Raw genomic sequence first — 18118 nt, forward strand, 5'->3', positions numbered from 1 at the left:
CAGTCACGTTCTGTACGGGCTGTGATCAATAGATCATCGACATACTGGAGCAGGGCAGTGTCAGTTGGCATGTGAATACTATCTAGTTGTCTTTTAAGTGCTTGACTGTAAATACTAGGACTTTCTGTGAAACCTTGAGGAGCTCGTGTGAATTTATAGCTTCTTCCATTTAAACAGAATCCGAAAAGGAACTGGCTGTCTGGATGAATGGGGACACTAAAGAATGCGTTCTTGAGATCAATAACTGTAAAGAACGTAGCTTCAGAATCAATGGCTGTCAATAGGGAAGAGATATCTGGAACCACAGGGTACTGGGGTATGATACATTTATTAAGTTCTCGAAGGTCAATCACTAATCGATAAACTGGAGGTGCATTTGGATCAGTACGCTTAAGAATCGGAATGATAGGAGAATTACATACATTGGAGTCAGTTTCTACAACCACTCCTTGAGCAATGAGTTCGTCAATAATTTTTGATAAGGCTGCTACAGCCTCGGGTGGCAATTTGTACTGTCGGATTCGTGGTAATACAACACCTTGTTTCAGAGTGACACGATAGGGTGTAATGTGCATACAACCTACATCAGTTGGACCTTGCGCCCATAAATGCTGTGGTACATTCAGTAATCTTGGATCAAAATCTCGTAACACATAATGACCTTTAAAATCACGTAAAAACAATCTCACACCTTCTGGGGAACAGCATATGACTGCACCTAACTCTTTCAATGTTTTAATACCTAGTAAATTTTCAGGACAAGATTTCGTAAGTAACAAGTCTGTAGTTCGGGACAATGGACCAACTTCTAGGGAAACTGGTTTCGATATTTCGTTAACAATAGGCTTTCCTGAAAATCCCAGGGAAACGTTTCTTGAGCCTGAGAGTGGAGCCCCTGGAACCTCGTCATGACTGATGGTAGTCCTACTTGCCCCTGTATCAATCAGAAACTTTCTGTCTTTCCCTAATACTTGACTGTGTACATAGGGACCCTCTTGATCTACAGGAACCTCGATGAGAGGCAAGCCAACCTCCCTCTCTAGGCTGTTTCATGAATACTGCTGATATTCTGGATAATCTGACTGTGCGTACTGGTACATCTGTTGTGTAACGTGTTGTGTGGCAGCTATAGGCTGCGGTCCGGTAACTGTCTGTTGTGCGTTCTGCGGTGACTGGGAATTCTGCGGAACCTGTTCTTGTCTATGAGGACGTGGTCTCTCTTTCGTTTTACCTGTAGCTATGTTGTGTTTCAGAACTGCGCATTCGTTTATATAATGACCTGGCTGTTTACAGTAATTGCAGGTCCCTTTAACAGGAGCTGCAGAATGATTAGTCTGGTTCGGACCCCTCTTCTGACTATCTGGTTGAACAGACTGTGCAACTAGTACTTTCATTTTCGTGTCTTTCATTCGTCTCCTTTCGTGTTCTTGCTCTTCCCTAATTCTGTTCTGGTGATATTGTAGCATCTGGAGCATTTGAGATGGGGTATTAGCTTGCCAAGTACTCTCGACTTTCAATACTCTATTCTTAACTTGCGGTAAAGAATTCTCAACTAGTTTAGTAACAAAAAGATGTGGATACGATTCACTAATTGTTTTCAGACCGCTATTAATAATGAAACATTTCTCAAATCTGGAATAAAAATCACTAGTGTCTTCGTCTTGTTTCTGTTTACAGGCTGAGATGGCATCCCAATCTTCCTTTTTCGTGGCTAGTAATCTTGGCAAGACCTGTATTAACAGTTCGGGCAACTCTTTGGCTTTATCCCCTAGACCAGTACCTGGGACTCGTGCATTATCTTCAGTTTCTAACGCGGTCCAATCTATCTTTTTCTCTCCCACCTCCCATTCTTTTTCTTTAAGTTTTTCATATATGCCCGCAGGCAACAGGACCTTTAACATTTTGATGATATCAGGATACGTGTATTCTCCCATACGGAGCATGTCTTTTAATTCTCGATGGAACCCTGCTGGATCTTTATCGTGACAGGGTATTAACTTTTTCATTTCTAGTAGTTCTATATTCGTGATAGGGGTGTAAACAAATACTCGTTCAAGGTTACCTCCCTCTCCCTTAACTGGATGCACTTCTCGTAACGGATTCTGTCTGTCTATGTAGAACGGAGGTGAAACTGGAACACAATGCGGAGTCAAGAACGTTCTGTATTTGTGGCGCTGTTCTAAAATGACACTAATTAAATCGGTACCTAGACCTTTCCATCTGTTTAGGAGTAACTCGTTCAATACAGTATATAAGGGACCTGGGTCAGAATGCTGACTCTCGTACAGTGTGATGAGGTGCTGGACCATATACATACCCACCAGTCGCTGCTCGCCTGGGGGCAGTTTCAGAAACATTTGGGCCACTACTTCGTCTGGAAACGTGGCAGAATCACTAACCCATCGGACTGCTGATCGGGCTAGTTCTTGTTCATGCATGGTACTAAGTTCATGGTAACCTATTCGTAATTTCAGAACTTTATCGGTAGCCTGGAATACTTGTTCAAGAGAACACTGTTCTGGTACGGGAGGAGGAAAAGCTTTCTTGTAATCTAGGCGTGTGTGTCTATCGGAAAGTCTCGTTCTACCTACATACGCTATTCTGCTGGGATTCTCGGTGTCTACATCTTCGTCTGACGAATCATTCTCTTTGTCTGCTACTATTCTTGCTTTCTCTTTTTGGTGTATATCTATAATTTCTTTCCGGATCTTTCTGTACATAGTTTCTATACTATTTTGTGTCTTGTGTTTTCCGTCTGCTATATTGTCACTCCATTTTGTCAGGACTTTCATCTCTTCTGGGCTTTTATCAGGATGATCCTGTTCTCTTATTAAACAATTTATCAGAAATTGCAAAATCATGCCTTGAATCTCGACTTTCCTGTGTGCCATAGCTTCGTGAATACTTCCTGGGTTCTCCCCTGTTCGGATAAAATGATATATTCTGTCTAAATGTTCTTTCATATCTGATATGGTAATCAAGAAGTTTGCAACTCGTCGTAAACGTACGGAGTATAATATCATGTGATCTTCGCCTGGCACTGAATCATATCTACAATCAGTAAGGAACTTCCTGAGTGCTTCATACGTAGCCACTTTTGGCGTACGCTGTAATGCGGCATCTCTCAGCGTCATTCGCTTTGTTTGAGGCGGGGTGGTAGGAGCACCTCCCCCTGCCCCTCCTGAACTGGAATCGTCAATTAATACTGGATGTGCGGCTGCTGGTAACATGACTGGTACAGTAGGGATACGTAATGTGGGTTGATCCTGGGGGACTGGCGCATGGACAGGACCAACGACTGGAGGCACAGGAATTACATTATTAACAGGGGGCTGGACTTGAACTTGAACTGGCGGGATAGGATCTGTATTAGCATATTCTGGGACAGTGTCGTCTAAATAGGAAGAAAGAAAAATTTCAGCTGCAGTCGGTTTATGACGCAATTTAGTCGGAACCAAGGGTGGCGGTAAATTATGGAGTGCTTCCGGGGTCGCCTTCGGCAAACCCTCGGCGAGAAGAGGATACATACCCTTAATAAGGGCATTTCTCTGTCTGTCTGACTGTTCTGCTCTAACTCGTTCACCTTCTTCGATTAATTCCCTTTCTTGGGCTTTTTCTGAGGATTCCCTACTTAATTCTGCTTTTCTGAATTCTTTCTCGGTTCTTCTGTGAGATTCTTTACGCCATAACTCTATGGCATCTTTCTGGGACTGTCTGGCTTTCTTTTTCCATAATGCTTCTTCTACTCTCATGATGCACTCGGCATCCCATGTACCTGAAACAGGCCATCTATATTTCTCTTCAAGATGCTTAGTATAATCAACCCATAAATCTAGATACAGTATGGCATCTAAGCCATGCTTATGATACATGAAATGTCCAGGACTGTCCCGTGGAGGGACAGGAACTGATTCTTCGAGTAACCCTTTTCTGGTTTTTATCTGACGTAATTTCGAAAACAGCGGCATATTTTGACCGTACTTGAACTTGAACACAATACACAATGAACACAGTAATGAATAGCAAAACAATCATTCATACCACGACATCAAGAACACATTAATAACAGTTCGAACAGAATACTACCTGATACATTGGAAACATAATACTTGAATTTCTCGAGAACGGACATACTAGAATTACTGGATGCACTGCTAAAACAGTACAGAACATACCGGTCTCCTAAAGAGACACGTCATACCGTATCCACCTAGGTGAACACGTTGGACCGGATCTGTGTACCCAAACCCGTCGGACCGGGCACAAATTAATGAACACCCGTCTAGATACCCCCAGCAACGGTACTCACCGGGAAGCAAAACTGAAGGCCTCGGACTGGACTGGACTGCTACGACGTCTGGTTACTGCTACGCACTACGCATGCGCTTCGGGCTTCGGTTACAGGTGGGCCTCCGGATACCTCGGACCTTGCTCTCTCGGCTTGGGCTCTGGTCGGAACGACCCGTCTTCCTCACCGCCTCGTCTGGATGCCGGACCGCAGTCTCCGTCTCCTCCGTGGGCCTGAGGGAGACTTGAAGCAGAAATATCTGCACGTGCACGGTAGAGGTTCCGTCACGTCTGTAGAAGGGTCAGGGGGCCAGCGTTACATCGCCGGCGCGTGGGGAAGGGGCTCGTCCCTATTCGGGCGCCATTTATGTGGTAAATAAATAATTAATTACCGGTACTATTTTTCTATACATTAACCAAAACAGATAGCTCATTAAATAAGAGGCAGGATCCGTGGAATCTGAGTCAGAAATGGCTTTAATTGGATGGCTCGAGCCTTAAGACCATGAAGTGGCATGCAATGGAATAGAATGGCAGCTGCAACGTTTCATCAACATTACATAGTATATATAGGAAAACATTACAATTGCATTGAATACAGTAGGCGTAACAAGTGACAAACGTAAGATAAGAACAAATGGGCGTACAAAGAAGGCGTGCACAGGGCGTGCACGTAGACATGTGATGAAAACGTCACAGAAGTGTCATAAATGGGTGGATACATGGAGGGGGCTACCTGAGCAGCTGGAACCTTTAACATACTGGTGCGCGCAAACGGGCCATGACGTGTAACTAGGGAGAGCTGGGGGCTCTGACTTCTACACTAGAAGAGGAGACTAAAGTCTGGGATGTCAGGACGACATGTGCCTATTACATATCTGGTATCTGGTGTTTGGAGTACATGTTGATTGAATCTAAACGTCATCAGAGCAAAGGCTACTTGACACTAAGGCTGGTGCATGCATATATTCTACGTGTATTGCGTGTGCTATGAATCTTCTATGGATATTAATTCAGTAATTCTCTTGCATGGAGACAGGAAGACTAGACTATAGCTGAAGATGTTTATGCGGATCGTTAGCTTAGGAATGTGAAGCCGGGGAGCTGAACTGATAACTAGAGGCATAACATATTCTTGGCAGACAGGCAGGCAGGCCGGGCACCGCACTGCTTGGCAGAAAGTAAGCGAAGGGTCAGGGATGCGGGAGGGGCTGCATCGCTCCTCGGAGTGGGTTCAGGAGACTGGAGCTTGAATCTGGTGTCCGGGCCCTTTGAGGCCTAGAAACGGGGACAACTCGTTGAATTAACGTGCATAATGTAAAACGTTGGCAACATAGGCCTAATACTCGTTGCTTTCACGAGGACTGGAAACTGGCATACTAACGTTGGACACAACTATAATTGCGTCTTTATTCGGTCAAGGGGGAACATATGCATATCGATCATGCACATATAACATATAATGGGGAACACGTAGGGACACATGACAAGGCAAAATTTAATTTTCCTCAAACCGTTCTGCGAATACACGCACTAGGTCAGACTCTAACTAACACACAATCACTTGGCTGGACTACTTTGTACCAAATAGATAAAGTGGTTTTGATGTTTTCATATCCAGTGGGTTGGTCCACCAGCCGGTAGGAGGGGAGTCCTTATTGTTCTTTGTTAAATAATAAAGTTTATGAGCATATACATCCGACTAAACACATGTACAGGACACAATACCTTTCTATTCACGACATTCGAATAGGTGATAGAGCAGGTACCTTCAGGGCATCCTTGTTTGCAAAGCAGGTGGTCCCTCCAAGGCACATAGGTAGCCAGATGTCGAAGAACTGTGCAGCCAAATGGCTCAGTGGCAGGAAACTCACATGAATCTCCCTTTCTCGCAAGCCCGAATATGTGCTAAACATGTTCGCCAACCATGTGATCTACAGGTGCAAAGAAAATGAGAAAGGCAAATTGAGTACCTAAAGATTTTGCAGGATCAAAATATCAAGAATGTCAAAAGTGTCCTTCAGCTGGAGTAATAAGAGGTCACTAAGCACTGTCAGTAACAGTGATTTGGAATGGCGAGTGTCTTCTTCTCCCTGTCATTCCCCATCTCTCTATCTCTCCCTCTCAGTTGCTATTACACCCTGAACACAGAAAACCAAACAGAAAAAAGACAAAGACACAGAAAACCTTACCGGAAGAAAGGAAACAAATAGGATTAGCAAGAGTTAAAGAGTGTCCTGTATGTTATACAGCTGTGTTCCCCAGCTTTCATGTATCACAACTTTTGATTTTTGGCCCTGGCGTCACTTATATTAAGGCCTGTCCCTGTCCACCATGCAAGCCCTCATTGGCTGACAGTGGACTATCGCCCCGTCCCGGAGTGGCAGCAATGTACATTGATTTGATAATCCATCCAACTAGACCTTTTTAGGTTTTGCTTGCACAGCACTTGCGCTGTGCTTGAGAAATCTATTGTTTTTTTATCTAAACTTAAAAGGGATTTACATCCCACCTCCTCTCTTTCCTGGCTTCTCATTGGTTCCTCTGCGTGCCACTTACCTTTCCTCCATTCCTATTGGCTGTAGCATATTTTCCTGCATTTATCAATGCTTGTTTCTTGACTGCTTCTCTTATCAGTTTCCCACCACCAAAATACTGTGAACATCCGCTTTGGTGGCAATATATTTTCATAAACTTTTGCAGCATATTTTTATTACAATTTATCACCCAGAAAGATTAAGTGGTTTTCATAGAATCACAGAATGTTGCAGGGCACCACCGCGACTCGAACCAGGATCCCCAGCTCTAGAGTCAGCAGCTCTGGCCACTGTGCCACATCCTCTCCACTCCCGGACTATCTGTCAGGGAGATCTTTCCTTCTCTCATTCGATGATTGATGAAAACACCTCTTTATTAATTTCATAGGTGAAGCCGATGTATTACTAATGCTTGTTATGTGTGTCACTGAGGTGGAGCCCAGCTGTCCCACCCATGTAAAGCTCTACTTCACAACGCTTACCCCGTCCCTTGCACTAACATCCTGAGTGTGTGTTATACATGTTTATGCATGTGGTCTGTGTGGTACATGCATGGTGTATGAGTGTACTACAGTAGGGGAGGCAGTTGGGACCCATATTGGATGCCCTGCTCTGGCTTTGGACAAGAGGGAGTCAAGAGTTGTGTCCCCAGAGAGTTGATGTGCATTGCTCACATACCTGACGCTGGAGGGAGGAGACCCAGATACTGAAGTGAGGGGAGTGGAGTCACGACTCATTTAGATATTCAATTAGGCATTTTGCGTAGTGAGGAACTACTGATTAGTCTGCTTGAACACTGCCATTTGGAGGATGGTCTTCTTGAGGAGTAGAACTGATGTGCAAGACGAGGAATCCTTCAGGTGAGGCCTGCTATTTTGTCTTTCACTCATTTATCATTTAATGGGCTGTCAACAGCGAGGGCAAAAACCTCACACATCTTTGTTTGGCTGTTGTGGCTGCTCCAGGTTGTCGACTATCCTGCTCTGAGAAGCATTGCTGTACACAATGGCTGTCTCCCGAGATAACACCTTCAAAAGGACACTCGTAAGAGATCCACTGGAAATCGGTTCTACAGTTACAGACAGTAAATACTTATCTCCTGTGTGAAATATGTAATAGCGGTGGGAGTTCACTACCTACTTGCCGTTCCAGTTCTAAGTCCATTTGTGGCCAAGAAAGGGAGTGCTTGTGGAGCACTTATAAGAGTGAACCATACAGTAAAAACAGGAGTTTATCTTCCACATGTTTCTGCACAGGAATTCATGGACCAAGTTCAACAAAGAGATGAACAGTTAGAATCTCAGGTAATTAATTTGATGGCATCTCAACATGATACCAACGAGTATTGGTATTCTCGTCGCGGAGAACTTAGATGTATGTTAAGAAACTTAGGTACTCCTACATGGTTTATGACACTTAGCTGTGCTGAGTATGCATGGGACGAATTACTTGAATTTCTACGACAAGCACATTCAAATATTAAAAATATTGAATTGAAGACAGCTGGTGAACTCTGTTCCTTAGATCCTGTAAATGTCTGTAGGTATTTTAACCATTGGTTTTCAAGCTATGATGTCATTTATCTGCAATAAAAATATTCTTCCTATTGGAGAAGTTACTGATTTCTTTTGGCAAAAAGAGTACCAAGCCAGAGGTGCTCTTCGTATTCACATGCTATCATGGATCAACAATGCTCCAAAATTCAGAACTGATACTGATGAAACTGTTTTGTCTTTCATCGAACAGTCTGTTCCCTGTGCAACTCCAAGAGAAAGAGGAGAAAAAAGTATAGACAACAAGTTTTAGTCAAAGGGAAATGTTATACAAAATGTTGTTTTGGATTCCCAATCCTAATAATTTCTAAAGGATGAGTAAATAGTTTTATGTCAGCAGTAAGGCATACAATAACTCAGAAATCTCTGAAGAACACATACAAGTTAAAAAGGACACGAGATTCAAAGTATATTAATGACTACAATCCAGTGATTTTGGAAATGTGGAATGCAAACATGGATATTCAGTATTTTGCAAATAATTTATTTGCAGTTGCTCACTATGTTACATCATATATAACCACATCTGAAAAGACAGAGATGAAAGAAATGTGGGTAGAAATTTTACAAGGAAAGTGTCTTAGTAAGAAATTGTACAGCTTTCCCATCGTGAGATGTATCCTATGAATGTTCGGGTCTGTTGAGCTCTGCGAGGTTATATTCAAAGTCAAGAGGAATCATTTGGGTAAGTCAAGGTATTGCGGCACACAAAACAGAGTATTGAAAACATTTCAGGAGATTGAATACTTAACAGTAAATGAACCAGAAAGTAGTGATATTTTTAAAACTAATATATTGGATACATACTATCCCAAAAGCGGTTCACATCTCGAAAATCTATGTCTGTAAGATATGCGTCAACATTACAGCTTTAAAAGAAAAGTTAAAGAAAATATAAAAGGAGAAAAATAGGCAATAATTGGATGTGATGGAAGTTTTGTAAAACATGCCAAAGGAAATCTTATTAACCACAGAAATCTCAGCTGCGAAAGTTTAGATAAGAGGGAATTTTTCTATTTAGCACTTCTACAAATGTTTAAGTCTTAGCGTAGTGAGACGGAATTACTTGGACATTTTGACTGCTATGAACATTCTTTTAATGCATGTAAAGATACAAATCAATGCACACTTTACCCTACATATCTACAAATGTTAAATGAAGAGCTTGAACAAAAAGTACAATTACAGCTGAAAGAGCTAGAGACATTTCTCAATACAGTCAAAGATCTGTTCCACTAAGTCAAGATCCACTGGGACAACCAATTATCAAAAATGAAGCAGCAAAAGCCATGAATGAGGTGGATACTGCAATGCAACAAGCACAACAAGATATTACACTGTTGTAAAACTTAGAAGAACAACTAAATATTAAACAGAAAGAAATCTATCTACAAGTGAAAGAACAGATACAACATGGTTTGCTACATGAAAAAAAAGAATGCCAATGTTCATCATTTAAACCTATTCTAATGTACATCAGTGATCAAGCTGGAACAGGGAAACGTTTCTTAGTTAATGTTTTGACCAGTTATCTACAGATAACTACATTATCACATTTATCCAACTGGATTAGCTGCACACAACATTAAAGAGATTAATTAGACTGATTTGCATATAGCCATGTCTGAACTGGGGTGGCAGAGTGGGCTAAAGAACGGTGATGGATCAAACCCAGATCTTTTGACTGGGTGTGAGTGTTTGATTGGTTCAGATGCTCCGTCCATCACCACGCCCTTTTGTACCGCTATAGTGTGCCTAATGCCTACACTGCAAGAGGGTTCTACATTTAATCAGGAATTTTTTAAACTGGAAAATCAAGAAATAGTGGAAATTGAATCGCTTTATAAAATTGAACACCAGGGTGTGATTATTCTTCTTACAGAGAACCTACAGGCTAGATTGGATTCTTTGTAAAAGTCTGTATCTTAAACTTCAGGCTTAGAAAAGACTTTACATGTTTGTATAAACTGTCGGGTAATTTACGACGTAATTTGAATGTAGAAGAAGTTTTAGTAAATGGAGCAATGGGGAAAGTGATTGATTTTGTGAAATTTCAGAACAGAGATGGAATAGAATTTTTCATAATAAAATTTGATCAAATTAAAGAAGTAAGACAAATTTGGCATTGCGTTGTACGTTTTTTACATGAAAAAGATATGTATGTTTGTAGAAAACAGTTTCCTCTGTCCTTAGCATAGGCAGTACTATTCATAAATCTCAAGGTTTAAGTATAGATAGTGCTTTTGTAAATATCGGAAGTGTTCAAAGAGGGAATGGCATATGTTGCATTATCTCGAGTTAGAACATTATCTGGTCTGTATTTGATAGATTTCGATGACAAAATGGTTAGTGCTGATTCAAATTGTGTAAGAGAGTATAATTGTTTTGGAAGACTTTATGTTCCTAATTTAGGTGAATATCCCATGTATGAGAAACGCATACTCTATTCAAAAAGGAAATATGTCAAAGATGAAATTGAGGTTTAAAACAAAAACGAATGAAGAGAAACTTGTAGGTGTAAAGAAATAGAACATGGAAACTGTTGACGAGATTCTAAGATAACCGCTTTAAAATAAAAATAGTTCAGGTATCAACTGCTATGCTATTGCGATTTTGAATGTTGTGTTTTATCTAGAAGAGCTTCATTGTGAAATCATGGGAAATCATAAAAAAAATTGGTTCTTTATTACATCATGTGTTTCAACAGTTGGTAACTGACAGAAGTAAAATTCATACTGCTTTTGGGATTAAGCATCTTTTGGATATACGCACAGGTTCATAACCATTTACTCTAAATGTACAACAAGATGCACAAGAATTTCTAAGGCTTATGGTTGCATTATTAGAAGATGAAGGAATACAGATTAAAACGTTTTTTGGGCTAAGTTATAGATAGGATCATAAATGTGAAGAGTGTTCATTTACTTTCACCACTGAGATACAAACAGAACGATTAATATACTTGACGATTCCAGACTGTAAATCAGTACTTTTAACAGATTGATAAAAACAGCCAATCAGGGCATGAAGTGTTCGCATTGTAGATCAGAGATGTTGTCTACATTACATATAGAAAGATTTGGAAAATATTTCATTTTAATGGTACAATGTTGTAGAGCAAATGGAAGAAAATTGGAAACAAAAATAATTTTTTTTAATGCAAATCAAATATGTATTTCAAAAAGAACTTTTATAGCAGTGACTATTATTTTCCATGATGGACTTACTACATCTTGACACTGTACTTTGTATTTAAAGTGTAATAAAGGATGGACACATTGCAATGAGGCCCACTTAGAATTCAAACCTAGATTGCCTTATGAATTACCAAATTCATATTTGATATTTTAGAAGCTAAAGTTTTGAGTATATCATTCGTATATCATTCGGCCAATTGGAAAGATGTGAACAGAAACTAAACGGAAATGCAAACTATTAGTATTTATAATTAGTATTTGGATTATTATTTGTGGTAATTGATATTGGATTTGGAAAGTTCTGTTGAGAAGGAAATAGTTTATATGTTTGTTGTCTATTTTGTACCAGATGTAAAAAAAAGTCCATATTTTGGCAAATTTATATGAGATCAATAAAGTTAATGTACAAGAAGGAAGTAATTAACAAAGTGTACATAAAAAGTACATAGCTACACATATTAAATATGATGCTTTATGATGATCTGTTTTTTTTCTACGATCAATTAGATTGTTTTTTCCCCGCTATACAATGATGATACCACATTAAAAACTCACTGTCTGGTTAAGTTAAGTGGAATCTGAGAACAGCAAATAAGGGAATCTAAAATTTTTATTTAATTGGAAATGTATGTAGAGTTGCTGAAAATATAATCTTACAATTTCAGTAATATATTATCATTAAATACGTTTTTCTTCTTCTTTATAGTAGGTACTGTTCAAGTTTGCGAAGAGTTTTAATACTGTTTATGACAACACCACTCAAAAATATTTCTACTGAGTAATGTATCTAAATTATTTAAAAGGTAAGAACACATATTATAATATGCATCATAGCGTCAAAAAAATGTAAAATTTAATTATATGTTATTTATTTCTAATATAAATAATGTTGAACCTTTAGACTACTTAAACATGTTCATTATGTCGTTGATGTAATCAAGGAGGCAGTTATCCTTACATGTAAACACTACCAATAGACGTATGCATTATTGTAGTAATAGCAAAACACAGTGATTAGCTTTGCATTCTTTCTTTTACATAGGCACTACCCATGGATAAGTATGGGCGAATTTTGTGGATCTGCGGTCTGCGAATTCGCAAAATAATCCGCAAGATCGCGGATTTTCCCGCGAACTCGCGGATTTTTGGGTGTTTTGCATAACCTTTTACTGGAGTGCTTTCTACTGGCTAATCCAGTAAGTGCTACCTCGTTGGGTAAATGTATAATGCTTTCCCTACACTACAGCTGCGTAAAGTGCCAGAAGAGTTGTCTTCAGTGACCGTGTGTGTTACTATGCCATTGCGCCGAAGGGTGAGGGGTCCCTTGAGTGAGCTATCCATCATAGTGTGTAAATGGCGGGAAGACGGTGCACACTGCTAGTGTGTGGGGCGGGGACAAATGGGCGGGCTTCTATGCTAGTTCACATGCCTCTTGTGTGTATAAAAGGTCAGAGACTGATCAGAGCAGCAGACGAGGAGAAATAAGCTCCTGGTCACAGGAACTGCACAGGGATTGCGCTCGTGAAAGTGAAGGATGCACTTTGCTTCCTTCACTTTCAGGAGCGCAATCCCTGTGCAGTTCCTGTGACCAGGAGCTTCTTTCTCCTCGTCTGCTGCTCTGATCGGTCTCTGACCTTTTATACACACAAGAGGCATGTGAACTCGCTTAGAAGCCCCTCCCCCCGTTTGGCCCCGCACAGTCAGAAACGGTTGATATGGGGAGAAAGCACACCTGCCCAGCCTCAACAAATCTGTTTTTGGGATGATGAATGCGTTACTGAATTTGAGCAACAACTCGGGCACCTGCTTTATTTATATCTGTAAGTGCTTCCTGTGGAGGTTTAATTTTTGTGACAGGAGCATCGTGCCAGAATGAACCCTGCCCTTCATATTTATCCAAGAAGACGCCATAGTTTTGTGCGATACCCCTACTCCACTGGAGTACTTCTACTGGCTAATCAGAAAGTGCTACCTTGTTTGGTAAATGTATAGTGCTTTTCCTACACTACAGCTGCGTAAAGTGCCAGAATAGATGTCTCCAGTGACCATGTGTGTGTTACTATGCCATTGCGCTGAAGGGCGCAGGGGTCCCTTGAGTGAGCTGGCCATAAAAAAAAATCCACCTGCTCCCGAATTTGCGAATTTTCGGCAATTTCGTGAGATTTGCAGAGAGCGAAATTGCCGAAAATCCACAAATTTCGCGAGTGTAACGGAGTTTTGGCCCATGCTTACCCATGGAATCATTCAATTACCCAGGCAGTACCCATGCACTCATCCATTCACTCAGGCACTAACTGTACAGTGATCCAATGATGCAGGCATTAGCCTTGCACTCATCCATTCCCTTAAGCAGTACACATGCACTCATGCAATGGCCCAGTCATTACTCTTGCAGACATCTTTTTACTCAGATACTAGCCATGCACTGATCTAATCACCCAGAAATACTGTTGCACTCATTAAGTGACTCAGGCACTACTCATTCACTCATCCAATCACCGAGACAGTATCTCTGCACTTATGCAATCACCCAGGGACTACCCATGCACTCATGCCATCACTCTGGCACTATTCTTGCCCTCAACCATTCACTCAGGCACTACCCATGCACTCAAACATTTACTCACTCACTATCCATGCATTAGTGAAATCACCCAGGCTTTGCCTTACCACTCATTCTTCCACTCAAACACTACTCATACACTCATCCCATCACGCAGGCACTACCCTTGCACTTGTACAATCTCCCCGGCACAACGCATGTACCATACAATCACTCTGGCACTATTCTTTCACTCAGCCATTCAGTTAGGCAGTACCCATGCACTCATCCATTGACTCAGGCACTACCTATGCACTCATCCAATGATGCAGGCGTTTGCCTTGCATCCATCCTTCCACTGAGGCGCCACCCATACTCTCATCCAATTACCCAGGCACCACCAATATAGTCATCCATTCAATCACCCACAACTCATGCACTCCCCCAAACACCCAGGCAGTACCCCTTCACTCATGGAATCACCCAGGCAGTATCCATGCACTCATGCAATCACTCAGGCACTACTGTTGCACTCATCCATTGCATCAAACACTACCCATGCAGTCATCCATTCACTCAGGCACTACCCATGTACTCTTCCAATCACAGTGTCTGTACCTCTACACTTATGCAACCACACAGGGACTACCCAAGCACTCATGCAATCACTCAGGAACTACTCTTGCACTCAGTCATTCACTCAGGCACTACCCATGCACTCATTAATACACCCAGGCACTGCCCATGCACTCATCCATTTGCTCACACACTATTGACTATCCCTGCATTTATGAAATCACACAGGCATTATTTTTTGACCCATCCTTCCACTCAAACACTATTCATACACTCATCCCAGCACACAGGCACTACCCATGCACTCATGCAATCTCCCAGGCACAACCCATGCACTCATGCAATCACTCAGGCACTATTCTTGCACTCAGCCATTCACTTAGGCAGCACGCATGCACTCATCCATTGACTCAGGCTCTACCTATGCACTCATCCAATGACACAGGCATTATCCTTTTATCCATCCTTCCATAGAGGTACTACCTATGCACTCATCCAATCACCCAGGCAGTACACCTTCACTCATGGAATCATCCAGGCACTATCCATGGACTCATGCAATCACAATCACTCAGGCACAACTGCTGCACGCATCCATTCCCAGGCACTACCCATGCACTCCCACACCTCCAATCATGGAATCACCCAGGCAGAATCCATGCACTCATGCAATCACTCAGACACTACTGTTGCACTCATTCATTCCATCAAACACTACCCATGCACTCATTCATTCACTCAGGCACTACCCATGCACTCCTCAAATCACTGAGATAGTACCTCTGCACTTATGCAATCACCCAGGGACTACCCATGCACTCATGTAATCACTTAGGAACTACTTTTGCACTCAGCCATTCACTCAAGCACTACCCATGCACTCATCCATATACTCAGGCACTACCCATGCACTCATCCATTTACTCACACACTACCCATGAATTCATGAAATCACCCAGGCATTACTTTTGCACCCATCCTTCCACTCAAAAGGTACTCATACACTCATCCTATCACTCAGGCACTACCCCTGCACTCATGCAATCTCCCAGGCCCTACCCATGTACTCATGCAACCGCTCAGGCACTATTCCTGCACTCAGGCATTCACTTAGGCCGTGCCCCTGCACTCAACCATTGACTCTGACACTATATATGCACTCATCCAATAATGCAGGCATTAACTTGCATCCCTCCTTCCACAGTGGCACTACCCATGCACTCATCCGTTCACTCAATCATCCAGGCACTATATATGCACTCATGCAATCACTTAGACACAACTCTTGCACTCATCCATTCCCTCAAACACTACCCATGCACTCATCCATTCACTCAGGCACTACTCATGCACTCCTCCAATCACCCAGGTAGTACCCCTTCACTCATGGAATCACCCAGGCAGTATACATGCACTCATGCAATCAATTAGGCACAACTGTTGCACTTATTAATTCACTTAAACACTGCACATGCACTCATTCATTCACTCAGGAACTACACATGCCCTCCTCAAATCACCCAGTTAGTACCCGTGCACTCATGCAATCACTCAGGCACTACCTATATACCCATCCAATCACCCAGGCACTACCTCTGCACTCATGCAATCACTCAGGTTCTACTCTTCCACTCAATCATTTACTCAAGCACTACCCATGCATCCATACACTCGGGCACCACCCATGCACTCATCCATTCACTCATGCACTACCTATGCGTTCATGTAATCACCCAGGCATTACCTTTGCAGCCATTGTTCCACTCAAACACTCATTGCATCACTCATGCACTACCTCTGCAGTCATGCAATCACCCAGGGACTACACATGGACTTGTGCAATCATTCATGCACTATTCTTGCTATCAGCCATTCACTTAAGAAGTACCCATGCACTCATCCATTGACTTAGGCACTACCTATGTACTCATTCAATAAAGCAGGTGTTAGTCTTGCATCCATGCTTCCACAGACGCACTACCTATGTACTCATCCAATCACCCAGGCACTACCCCTACACTAATGGAATCACTCAGGCAATATCCATGCACACCTGTTACACTCATCCATTCCCTCATATACTATCCCTGCATTCATTCACTTACTGAGACACTACTTATACACAATTCTAACATTAATCATACACACATTCATACAATCATCCACTTCCATTTCATACAATTTTTCTATTTTTTACCAGTTTAGGTGGTTTCATCAGAACCCCCTTTTTTTTTTTAGAACAATTAACATTTGTGACTCTTGAGGAGTGTCTTCATGGCGTCAATGCATAACTCTCCCACACGCAGTGTCATAAGGTAGTGGCGACAGACGATGGCAGTATCTGCCAACTCCGGAACTAACAGGAGTTGTGGAGTGGTCAAAACAACCCCTGCAGATGTTGATGGTTGCTGTCCATCATTGTTGGCTGCCTCTTCTTTTGTCTATGACACTCCACCTCACATGCCAGGCGAATAGGATGCATTGTTTCCAGGTTTTTTTTAATAGAAGAAGTACCACAAGAGTACTTCTTCTCAGAGCCCCTCGATAAGATTTTGTGACAGATGCTACCTGTCACCTTACTGGCATTTACTTTTTTTCGCCTTCAGGCACAGTGAAGAAGGCCCACACAATGCTTTCTTTCCTCTTCTTTACTGGCTCTTCCACCTCCTCCATCTCCTCCTTGTGCTCCTCTGGGAATGCTGCTGCCATTTTTGTTGAAGGAAAATGAAAAACACCACAACAAAAGAAAAATAACAGAGCCTACAACACAGGTTGTCTTCAAGCCAGACACACCCAAAAAGAAAGGACTGTAGCAGGTGTTGTTTCCACCTATGAAGAGAATGAAAATCTGTTCAACTAATGAGAAGCTTTCTTTCTATGTCACATGGGGTCACAAAGGGGTCACGCACCCTATGCGTATCTGTCGCGCTCCCGTAAAATGTACTAAATGTTATACATAACGGTAATTTGCTATCAGGACATTGTGTTCCAAAGTATTTCAATGAAAACTCTTTACGCAAAACCAATATTTAAATTGGAAACAGTCATATTTCAGAGTTTTGAAATAACGGAGTTGCATCTGGTACGCGAACCCGGAAATATGTGCAAGCAGGTATCGCGCACCCATCGCGTCCTGTACGTGATACCATTGTGTCCACACAAATCTGTCAAAAACATTTGATAATAAAAGTAAAACATCTTTATTACTATTTTGAAGTGGTCAGTAATAAACCTCTATGTCTAAAACATATATTAATTCTTTCTAAATATGTTTGTGAGATTGACATTTGTTTACCAGATCCGCGCACCCATCGCTTGGGATCTCGTAGGGTGCGCAACCCTTTTTTGTAAATGTAAAAAACAAAAAATTGGTAAAAAAGATAATTATCATAAGAATACAATCAAACAACTTTCATATTAAAAGCA

General features: G+C 41.6%; 1 protein-coding gene across 1 annotated transcript in view; it reads right to left on the reverse strand.

Annotated features, from left to right (window-relative positions):
• The window catches only part of LOC144820052 (long-chain-fatty-acid--CoA ligase ACSBG2-like), a 452754-nt gene that overhangs the window by 231704 nt on the left and 202932 nt on the right, over window positions 1-18118 (reverse strand). The window contains exon 7 of the mRNA XM_078677706.1: window positions 6057-6221. Coding sequence (XP_078533832.1) covers window positions 6057-6221 — 165 coding nt within the window. The remainder of the gene's footprint in view (window positions 1-6056; window positions 6222-18118) is intronic.

Source organism: Lissotriton helveticus, chromosome 2_1, assembly GCF_964261635.1.
Source record: "Lissotriton helveticus chromosome 2_1, aLisHel1.1, whole genome shotgun sequence".
In the NCBI taxonomy this organism is placed as follows: Eukaryota; Metazoa; Chordata; class Amphibia; order Caudata; family Salamandridae; genus Lissotriton; species Lissotriton helveticus.